The 11,464-nt window shown below is 40.5% G+C and overlaps 1 protein-coding gene across 1 annotated transcript; it reads right to left on the bottom strand.

Annotated features, from left to right (window-relative positions):
- Positions 1–5,236: 5,236 nt before the first annotated feature.
- Positions 5,237–9,973, bottom strand: LOC110486131 (SUMO-conjugating enzyme UBC9). Its single transcript, XM_021557502.3, has 7 exons — positions 9,580–9,973; positions 7,861–7,946; positions 7,679–7,762; positions 7,364–7,436; positions 6,510–6,619; positions 6,186–6,265; positions 5,237–5,987 (listed from the first exon to the last, which is right to left on the bottom strand). Exons 2-7 carry the CDS (start codon positions 7,924–7,926, stop codon positions 5,924–5,926), a joined length of 477 nt encoding a protein of 158 aa, XP_021413177.1. The 5' UTR covers positions 7,927–7,946; positions 9,580–9,973; the 3' UTR covers positions 5,237–5,923.
- Between the last annotated feature and the right edge of the window lie 1,491 nt (positions 9,974–11,464).

Here is an 11,464-nt window from a genome sequence, read left to right as displayed (position 1 = left end):
TAAAACAATTCCATGTTAGCTTAGTGGAACGTTTTTTGTAATTACTCTAAGTGGGGCCTATCATTCTAATCAGATTGAAATCATATCCTAAGCTCCAAAATGAGTAATTTGGTGTTCAAACATTTCATTTTAGAAATGATATAATTGTTTGACTAATTGGTTTCTATTCTTAGAATAGAGTGAAAAGTCACAGCTGGGCTAAAGCTTTTAATTCAAGGCCACATAATGAAAGTGCTTGTGACACCCACAACTGCTGAAAATAAGATACACTATATATACACAAAAGTATGTAGACACCTTTCAAATTAGTGGATTTGGCTATTTCAGCCACAGGTGTATAAAATCAAGCACACAGCCATGCAATCTCCATAGACAAAGATTGGCAGTAGAATGGCCTTACTGAAGAGCTCAGTAACTTGCAACGTTGCACTGTCATAGGATGCCACCTTTCCAACAAGTCAGTTTGTAAAATGTCTGTCCTGCTCTGGTCAACTGTAAGTGTTGTTATTGTGAAGTGGAAACGTCTAGGCGCAACAACGGCTCAGCCGCGAAGTGGTAGTCTTACGTGGAGTGGAACAGGGTAACCCAAGAGCAGACTCAGACATGGAGACTGGGATGAAGTAACCAAGGTGGGTTGCTGGAAAACTAGGGTTGCTGGAAACCAGGTGCAGAGGCCGAGGCTGGAGCAAGAGGGGTTGAGACAGGGTAAGCAGGTCTGGAGGGGAATCCAAGGGAGTAGTAGAGTGGGGAATCCAGGACAGAGTAGCAGGATGATGAGACGTGGGGCTGGAGACAGGGACCAGAGTCAGAGCAGGCAGAACTGTAGCGGAGAGGAAACCAGCGTCTGGCAAGGAAACCAGGCACAACGGGATAACAGGATCTGAATAGTAACAAACGGCTAGAAAAGTAGACTGACTGAGCAGAGATTACTATCTGGCAGCGTGGAAATGGCAGGGCTGAGTATTTGTAGAGGTCTTGATTATGGAACAGGTTGCAGCTGGAGGGGATCTGCTCTGACTCCGCCCACACAATCACACACAGAGAGAGGGAGAGGGAGAGAGTACCAGGGGAGTGGCGGCAGGTCAAGGAGACACAGGATGAGCAGTTGAGGGCGTTGCAGGAGCAGATGTGACAGGTAGGCCACACAAGCTCACAGAATGGGAACGCCGAGTGCTGAAGCGCGTAAAAATAATTTGTTCTCAATTGCCACACTCACTACCGAGTTCCAAACTGCCTCTGGAAGCAACGTCAGCACAATAACTGCTCATTGGGAGCTTCATAAAATTAGTTTACATAACCGAGCAGCCGCACACAAGCCTAGGTTCACCATGCGCAATTCCAAGAGTCGCCTGGAGTTGTGTAAAGCTTGCCGCTATTGGACTCCGGAGCAGTGGACACACGTTCTCTGGAGTAATGAATCACACTTCACCCTCTGGCAATCCAACGGACAAATCTAGGTTTTGCGGTGCTAGGAGAACGCTACCTGCCCCAATGCATAGTGCCAACTGTAAAGTTTGGTGGAGGAGGAATAATGATCTGGGGTTGTTTTTCATAGTTCGGGTTAAGCCCCTTAGTTCCAGTGAAGGGAAATCTTAATGCTACAGCATACAATTACATTCTAGACAATTCTGTGATTCCAACTTTCCCCCAGTTTGGGGGAAGGCCCTTTCCTGTTTCAGCATGACAATGCCCCCGGCCCACAAAGCAAGGTCCTTACAGAAATGGTTTGTCGAGATCGGTGTGGAAGAAATTGACAGGCCTGCACAGAGCCTTGACCTCAACTCCATCGAACACCTTTGGGATGAATTGGAACGCCGACTGTGAGCCAGGCCTAATCGCCCAACATCAGTGCCCAACCTCACTAATGCTCTTGTGGCTGAATGGAAGCAAGTCCCTGCAGCAATGTTCCTACATCTAGTGGAAAGCCTTCAGAGAAGAGTGGAGTCTGTTATAGCAGCAAAGGGGGGACCAACTTCATATTAATGCCCATGAATTTGGAATGAGATGTTCAACGAGCAGGTGTCCACATACTTTTGGTCATGTAGTGTACTTTAAAAAAATATATTGTAAAGATTGTAGAGTGGTATTGAATTTAGATGAATAAAAAATATGAATTATAATTTAATTATAACAGATATACAGTTCATCAAAAGCTAATTTCCCTAAATCAATTACTGATATCTCAGGATTCCTTGCACTGGGCTCGGTATGACAGCTTATTTACTGTTGTTGAGTGAGTGAGGTGAGTCAGTATAAAAAAAACACCACTTTTATCCTCTAAAGCCCCAGTATGAGTCATCTCTATAGTCTCTAGACTGAACACAACAAATGTAGAGATATGGTTGTGACAAAAAGACAGTTTCGGTGTTTTTTTTGTTGAAACCACGTTAGTGATGCTGCCACTTTGAATTAGTCTGCTACTTGTTCACTGTAAAAAGACAGCCGAGACACAAATCCCCTGCAACCATTGTCATCCTTTGAGCTTTTAAATTGTTTTCCTGTTTCGTTCATTCCATCAGTTTCTTATTCTTGTCATTTGAGCAACTCCATTGATAATATGGTCAGGTGAATTATAGCTACTTGCATGTACATTTGAGACTTGAGCACAGATTAAGTAAAAATGTACTTCAATATTACTTCAAAATGTACTTGAAGAATACTACAAAGCCGCTACTACAACTTTCCAACCTTAAACAAAACCTTGGTTGATGTGGTAACCACCTAATTTTGGTTTATGTCATTTTCTTTTGTTGGTAAAATTGAATTTCCATTTTACAGTTTTATCTGAATATTGATAGATGCTGGTTTAACCGACAATCCCATTCAGTGGGTTTCAGTACTATGAGTAGATGTTTTGATGACAGCTATGAATCCCCTCAGAAGTAAGTGAGTTCTACAATACACAGAACATCAGGTAACTAAGGTGAGGGATGCTGTTCTACTTTTATTGCGGTAAAAGAGAGATCCTGAACTTGTGTCTACATACAAATGTGTTGGAATGTGTTTAGAGGTCAGGAGATGGGTTGCTTTTGTAGTTTTGAGAGTTTGTGACAATGTTTGTGTGTGTATGCTTGTGCGTATGCTTGTGCATTGTGTGTGAATGTGAGACTGAACGTACCAGAAAGGGTTTGTAAAGGCTTGCATGTAGATATATGTGTAAAAAGAGATGTGCATAATGTGGAAGGGCGCTGCGGTGAGGGTGTGAAATGGCCACTGCACCCACCCTGGCCTCATTTAGACCACTTGTTCTCCATTGCCTTTAGCGCCTTGTTCAACTTCTGGTTCACAATGTTTCTTTCTGTCCATTTCACTATGAAAGAACAAATAAAAGGAGGAAGAATGAAAACAGGGTTTGAGTATAAGTGGATGTAGCAAGGATAGAGCTATTTGTCATATCATTGGTAGTAGTAATCAAATGAGTGGTGTTTATTATTAGCCTATTAGCTTATTATCAAGCTATTATCAAGCTTATTATCAAAGCATATTATGAATACTGTAGCACTATTTGTATTCATAGTACTACTAGGAGTGGTGGTAGTAGTAGTGGTAGTAATAGTTGCTGATATAGCAATAAGTGGCATTAGCAGCACCCACCAATGTCATCAGTCCTGCGGCCGTACCAACGCTGGGTGTCTGTAGGAGGGGCGGGCAAGGGGTGACCGATGTAGGAGTCTTTTATCAGGGACGTCCACACCGGAGGAGCTCCTGGGAAGAATAGAATAGAAAGATGGACAGGAAAAGAAAAGAACATGAGCATTAGACAGAGGAACCGTAATCCTTGACTGTATATGTGCTGATAATTCACTTTGCAACACTGACCTGGAAAGATGTTGGTGCGCAGACAGTGTCCCAGGCTGTGGTAGGAGCAATGGGGAGGGACGAAGGCTGACCCTTTGTCAGTATAGTGAGGCAGCACGAGAGGAGGAACCTCCGGGCATGCTAAAACTCTCACCTCCAACACACACACAGTTGCAAAAACATAATTGAGAGCTCTGTAGTGTGCATAGGTTATGGTGGAATACCAAGTTTTGGGATATAAACTGAATTATACCATCCCTCTCCAACGCTACTGACCTGCGGCTTGTCTCCAACTGTTGTCTCCGGCTGGCCAGTGTAAGCAGAGAACAGAACTAAAGAATGCACTGCCTGACCACAAGTATTATTGTTGTTGGTACAGTCCTGTAGGTTTCCCATGTCAACATTCACTGCCCAGTGTTCCATCAAAAGATGCAGCATTATAAGCTCCTTCATAATAAATCTATTGATGCACAAACATTTGGGCAACCATGAGCCATAACAAATCAACATATGCTAATGCTTACATAGAGATAATACACTTTTCTCGACGTATAGTAACTGTTTGACAGAGTATTGGCTTTCAATGGGACTATTAGGCACTGAAAAGGTTAGTGTGAACCCAACAGAGAATTATACTGTGCTGCCCTCCCGCGAATAAGATTACTTTTGCAGTTGACAAGTGCGTCTACTTTCAAAATCGCTCATTTACAGAACACTGGTACGCTGAAGGTCTAGGCCTATTTATTATTTTACACAAGTGTCCGCATTAGCGTTGAAATTTCATCTTATTTTTCAAATGTAATCTTACCCTCATTGGGATATAGCCTAAACCAAAACTAAAGCTGAACCAAACCGGAAAAATGTGACAACCTTATTTTCCTGCCATGGATTCGTTGTGGCTGGGTCAGGTGGGCTACAATAACCATCGTTGGCACGTTTAATTATCACATGACAGGCGCATTGCATAGAATGTCTGTAAGTGAGAAATTATATTTTGGGAAAAGTACAGCCTAAATATACTTGCATCTCTGCTTCGATTTAGAGCCTCAGTCACTGTGTAGTTTTGCGATCCTGCGGCTAACCTTACATCAATAAATTCGATTTTTCTGAACCCCACGCATCGTCCAATCAGGGTGAAGAGTAACATGTTATCTGGATAATGTTCTAATTATCCTAGAAGGTAGTCCCGTGAAGGGGGCTCCGATACAGCGTAGAGCGCATTACCTGACATTTGAACTCCATACTCAAGAGCTAAAGGTCACGCAGTTATCCAATATAACACCACCACAGGAAAATAAAGTTTAAACCATAATCCCCCATAAAAGGTAAAATAAAGCCTCCCCTACTAAATACTCATACCCTGTACATTTACCACACAGACAATAACAAATTCAACTATCAGCAAATAAAGTAAAAGGAACAAGGGACACCTTTAGTATTTTCCATTCAATTAACTTTATTTCACAATTCTTACATTATGTGTTTATTACTTTTAATACCACAGACAAATATCAACTTGCTAAAACAATAGAAAAGAACATAAGATCCATATGGACCTACATATTTATATTATATACATACACTCAAGTCTTTGGAGGTAAACCTCTTCAGCTCTCTATGCAGCACACTCTCAGCGCTGACATCCATCTTATTAAAGGGGCATCCCAATAAAAATCTACAATTAAAATCAATGTGACCAGACATACAGAAAAATAAGGCTCACTTAACTTACGGGGGTAATTTATTTAAGTACAGATTCAGTTACAAAATGATGTATCAGACATTGCAATTTGAAATTATTTGTTATTAAACCTTATGAATATTTGATAAGACTAAATATAAGGCAAAGTAGCTTCCTGATTTATAGATCACAAATCCAAATGGAATCTTACTAAATTATAAGAAAGTGTTTTAGAAGTGAAAATGGCAACAACAAAAATTGTGGACAAATGATTTTTTTGTTTTGTTTTAAAATGGCTCTCATGTAGGCTACATGACACTTTTCTCATTTAAAGAAGAACATATCAAATTGTAGATTGATCATTGGATTGGTCCTCTAAGTGCTGCTTGCTGTTCAGTACCCAGGTGTTGTATCAGGCTTCTCAGGCAGATGTTCAGCTGAGCTTTATGTGGGGGCAAACTTCTTGGCCTGCGCCCTCACCCTCTTCTCATAGTCCATTCTGTTCTGACTAAAAGAGACAACAGAGGGGGATTAGTCCATTATGAAATGTAGTATCACCCAACAAGGCTATTATTTTCGGTTTAACAAAGTGAGATTGTGTATGTGTGAAGTGTCTTAAAGCACACTAAGAGCCCCTTTACCTGTATCAATTATACAGTAGAACATTCAAAAATATAAAAACAACTATCTCTCAACTGAAACTCACCAGTAAATTGTGTAGGCTTCTGCTTGTGCTGGGTCTTGGATGTTGGGTTCATTGAGAAGCTCTTGGATACCCAACAGGATCTGTGAACACAAAACAGATGAAGTCAGCTTTTAGAATGGATTGAAATACAAAACAATGCAGATCAGAAGACAATCACTCGACCAGAGAGTACCATGCTTTGATCCACATAAAAAATACAGTAATTTGATACCCGTTGAGCCAATGTCGTGCATTACTCAAACCGGTGAAAGCACTGATGCCTTTCCCATTCTTTGTGTGTGTGTGTGTGTGTGTGTGTGTGTGTGTGTGTGTGTGTGTGTGTGCCTGTTTTATGGTGATGGCTGGCCTCCAGTCCTTCTCCTCCTCCAGGATGGAAAGACACACCGTGCCAGATGGGTAGACATTGGGGTGGAAAATGGGTGGCTCAAACTTGCCTGAGAGGATATAGAAGAGATGATTAAAAAGCATTTCTGTCGACTTCCTTACCATCGATATCAAAAATGACTAGGAACAAAACACTGCACATCAGGGGTGTTAAAATCTCAAAATTAAATTGTGATTGTTAAAGAAAAAATACGTAATTGTTTTGTTTTCACAAAATTAAAATCAAAGTGCAGCAATCACAAAATTACCAATTATAGGTCCTGATCGTCCTCATATAGGAGATTAAAGAAATATTATAGAAATACATAATGCAACAATGCTGTAACAATTTACGCTACTTTATTAACTGGAGCTGTAATCAATGACTGTATATACAGTATGAGAGTAGCAGCTCAAGCAGGCAGAGGCATGGGGCCATGCGGTGTGAGTGAGTGATTAAGGGAACAGGAAAGGGGGAGAGAGCAACCAAGTCGACTCGCGCTGGTAAACTAACTTATTGCTAGTTATTGCTCATCTCATCTGATTACATAGTACCCGTCTTGAGCTAATGTTAGCTTGGCTAATTGAGACTACATAACTGTGCTTTCTCCTCTTCAACTTAAGAAGCAGCCTACCTGTTGGCTCTTGGTGATGTAGCCTGTCCTTCTCATTTAACTTAAGTTCTGTCATTTTAATTTCATCTTACTTGATTAGCCTAATATCTCCTAATAACTTGCCACTAGCTCTTACTATAGCCTAATGCCGGTTTGATGACTTGTGAATGGTCGATAACAACAAGCTGCAGGTTTACTCACATTTTGGCGGCGAGGAAGGATAATCATCCTTGAACAGCATTCGGAGTTTGTATTGGCCTCCCTCCCACAGCGTCTAGAGAATTGAAGAACATAGTTATTACATCCATTAATTGTTCCAGCACACGAGGGTGTGCCTACACACTATAAAAAAATACTTTTAAATGAGAACACATCAGTTTGTATTTGTACTTGTGTTGGCCATTTTTTTATGTACTATAAGAAACACTATGATATCTGTTTACTCATTCTGACAGACTGGTAGTGGTTGTTGGGTCATGTTAGAGTAAAAACTACAGAAAGAAAAAGTTGACATACCCCCTTCTTCCCCGGAATGGCACATTCCCAGTTCATGAGGTTCATAGTGCCATCAGGATTTTTGGTAGGCACAGCGACAAAACCCTGAGAGAGAGGGAGGGAATAAGGTTTGAGGAACAAGCTTGCCTTCTGCAATTCATCAGAACAAGTTTTTTTTCACTGTTTGTATGGTAGCTCCTCACAAATGGGTGGTCTTTCCTCCATGCTTTGCGCTCCTGTGACAGTCTGCTAAGAGCGATACCAGACATGTCTACTCATTAACACAGTCCTGTGGGAAGACATAAAAACACTCAATTAACATGGCTAGATAGCAAAACCACGAGAGAACAAGGATGTGTAGAGAACTACCATTTTTATTAGAAATGTCCACGATATACTATAGTTGGATTGAGGGTTGGGGAATAACTGATTACATGTAATCAGTTACATGTAAAATGATTACAAAAAAAAACTTGCTGTAATCAGCTACATTACAAGCCAAAAATATTGTAATGAGATTACAGATACCTTGAAAAACTAGATGGATTACTTTTAAATTCAGAAAGGATGTTTGCGAAAAAATATATTACAACTCCTTTGTTTTCTTAATGACATTCAAGTCAGTTCAAGTTTGTTCAACCTGAACGAGTCAGAGACCACTATGATGACACACCAAATGTGTTTGATGGATCCTTTGTCTTCTTCTCATGCCTCGTAATCCAAAAGAAACAATGTAATCAGATTACATTACTGAGTCTGGGTAATCCAAAAGTTACATTACTGATTGCAATTTGGGACAGGAAACTAGTGCCCTGCCCAGCAGGTAGCCTAGTGGTTAAGAGCCTTGGAACAGTAACCAAAAGGTCGCTGGTTCTAATCCCTGAGCCGTGCTGCCCTTGAGCAAGGCACTTAACAATATTTGCCTGTGTAAATCGCTCTGGATAAGAGCATCTGAAAATGACAAAAATCTAAGTGTAAAATGTTGACTTGCCATATTACTCATGAAAAATTCGTATGACATGAAGTTAACTTGAAAGCTAATAAAGATAGCTAGCTATAAAGATTTCCCCTCATTAATTGTGGATAGCAATGATGTGGATATTGCATTGGTCATATACCACAAACCCCTGAAGTGCCTTATTGCTATTATAAACTGGTTACCAACGTAATTAGACCACTAAATAGTAATTTGTCATACCTATGGTATACAGTCTGATACATCACGTCTTTCAGCCAATCAACATTCAGGGCTTGAACCACCCAGTTTATAACTACATTTCTATAATGGCATTGTTGAATACTCGTTTCTGATTGGCTTGAATGGTATTCTAGAGCGTGCGATATTTCCCTAAATTGCATGGTAGAATTAAATGGCTATTTGAGCTACTTTTTGAAAGTCAAAAGTCAAATTGAAAACATTATTGGCATTGTGGAATTCGATATTCATATTAGCAAGCTACAAATCTGTGATTACCATGGCAACTACTGTAGCTATGTAGTAGATTTGTTATGTACTTCAGTGGTGTTGAACACATTTCTAGCAGCTAATGCTAATGTGTTAATTTATAGCCATGGTATAAAAAGGCTTTCAACTAGGTGCTCTATGTGTTTTCTGTAAAATAATGCAACTCCGTGGAAGGTTACTTCCACTCCGCAACACACATTCCACGTTGTTCATTATTTTCCATAGTACACATAACGTTAGCCCCTAGTGATTATCCCTTACATATGGCTCTGGTTATTGATATTGCCCGTAACAAGCTGGCTAGCTACCCAGCTAGCAGTCTAATTAGCAACAAACCATCAAACTAGCCAACCATCAAACTAGCCAACCAACATACATGCACCCACCCACCTGTAAGCCTAGTTAGATAATATATTAAAGTTCGTTTACAGGTCATTGGTTACTAGTAGTTGCTTACCTTATAATTCAATTGATACTGGCTAGATGGAGTTCGCTTGTTGGTGTTTGTCAAAGCTAACGTTAAGCTAGCTAAAAACAATGAGCTGGGTCGCCTATTTTTTTTACTATCAAAACTAGCTAAAGCTGCTTAGTAATGACGATACTTTCGTGCTAGTAATTCGACCAAGTTAGTTCCCTGACATAAATAAACTGATTGAGAGATTTCCTTATCTGTTACCGCATATGTGAATACCTGAACGATAGCATTCAGCTAGTTAGCTCGCTAAAGTCAAAAAAGAGGACCTAAATTTGTTTATCTCGACATATCCTACAGGCACTTCGCAGGTCACCTTTCATGGTATTTCTTTTCGGCCATCTTTGGTGTGGCGTCGTGTTGGCTTCATCTGGTGTCCGACTATTTTTTTGAGATATATTATATATCGAAGCTTTTTATCAATTAAAGATCACTTTGAGTCAAAATGCAAGCCGAGATCTACAGCGCAGATTTTTTTTTTAACTAAAAAACAACAACATTACTTTAACGTAAGCCAATGCAACGTTAACCAATTAAAAACAGTTCTGTAGCAATGACATTTGTGCAGTAGGCTATATTTTATTTTTTATTTTATTTAACCTTTATTTAACCAGGTAGGCAAGTTACAATTGCGACCTGGCCAAGATAAAGCAAAGCAGTTCGACACATACAGCAACACAGAGTTACACATGGAGTAAAACAAGCATACAGTCAATAATACAGTAGAAAAATAAGTCTATATAGGATGTGAGCAAATGAGGCGAGATAAGGGAGGTAAAGGCAAAAAAAGGGCCATGGTGGCGAAGTAAATACAATATAGCAAGTAAAACACTGGAATGGTAGATTTGCAGTGGAATAATGTGCAAAAGTAGAAATAAAAATAATGGGGTGCAAAGGAGCAAAATAAAGGACCCAGGTGGGTGCTACAGGTGGGTGCTGCTATGGTGACCAGCGTGCTGAGATAAGGGGGGACTTTACCTAGCAGGGTCTTGTAGATGACCTGGAGCCAGTGGGTTTGGCGACGAGTATGAAGCGAGGGCCAGCCAACGAGAGCGTACAGGTCGCAGTGGTGGGTAGTATATGGGGCTTCGGTGACAAAACGGATGGCACTGTAATAGACTGCATCCAATTTATTGAGTAGGGTATTGGAGGCTATTTTGTAAATTACATCACCGAAGTCGAGGATCGGTAGGATGGTCAGTTTTACGAGGGTATGTTTGGCAGCATGAGTGAAGAATGCTTTGTTGCGAAATAGGAAGCCAATTTAGATTTAACTTTGGATTGGAGATGTTCGATATGAGGCTGGAAGGAGAGTTTACAGTCTAACAAGACACCTAGGTATTTGTAGTTGTCCACATATTCTAAGTCAGAACCATCCAGAGTAGTGATGCTGGATGGGCGGGCAGGTGCAGGCAGCGATCGGTTGAAGAGCATGCATTTACTTTTACTTGTATTTAAGAGCAGTTGGAGGCCAGAGGAGAGTTGTATGGCATTGAAGCTCGTCTGGAGGGTTGTTAACACAGTGTCCAAAGAAGGGCCAGAAGTATACAGAATGGTGTCGTCTGCATAGAGGTGGATCAGAGACTCACCAGCAGCAAGAGCGACATCATTGATGTATACAGAGAAGAAAGTCGGCCCAAGAATTGAACCCTGTGGCACCCCCATAGAGACTGCCAGAGGCAGTGCCTAATACATTATCACTGCGTATTGACTATGCTTGAATTGCCCTGTCAATGTTGTTCTTATCAGACCATTTAAACATTTGATATTTTTTAAAGTATGATCACACTGGTAATTCATAATTTGTTGTATTACATGTGAGGCACTAAGTGCCTAAGTGAGCATAACAATTGGCTTTTTTTCTGGACTG

Source organism: Oncorhynchus mykiss, chromosome 13 (genome assembly GCF_057628025.1).
Source record: "Oncorhynchus mykiss isolate SJ-2025 chromosome 13, ASM5762802v1, whole genome shotgun sequence".
Taxonomy (NCBI): domain Eukaryota; kingdom Metazoa; phylum Chordata; class Actinopteri; order Salmoniformes; family Salmonidae; genus Oncorhynchus; species Oncorhynchus mykiss.
The sequence above is the reverse complement of the archived record's forward strand: the minus strand, read 5'-3'. Positions and strand labels throughout refer to the sequence as shown.

Coding starts and splice junctions, on each gene's coding strand:
- LOC110486131 (XM_021557502.3), bottom strand. CDS start 7,926: ATGTCTGGTATCGCTCTTAGCAGACTGTCACAGGAGCGCAAAGCATGG. Junction 6,620..7,363: donor TCCTTCCTCGCCGCCAAAAT/GTGAGTAAACCT, acceptor ATATCCTCTCAG/GCAAGTTTGAGCCACCCATT. Junction 6,266..6,509: donor CAGCCATCACCATAAAACAG/GCACACACACAC, acceptor TTGTGTTCACAG/ATCCTGTTGGGTATCCAAGA.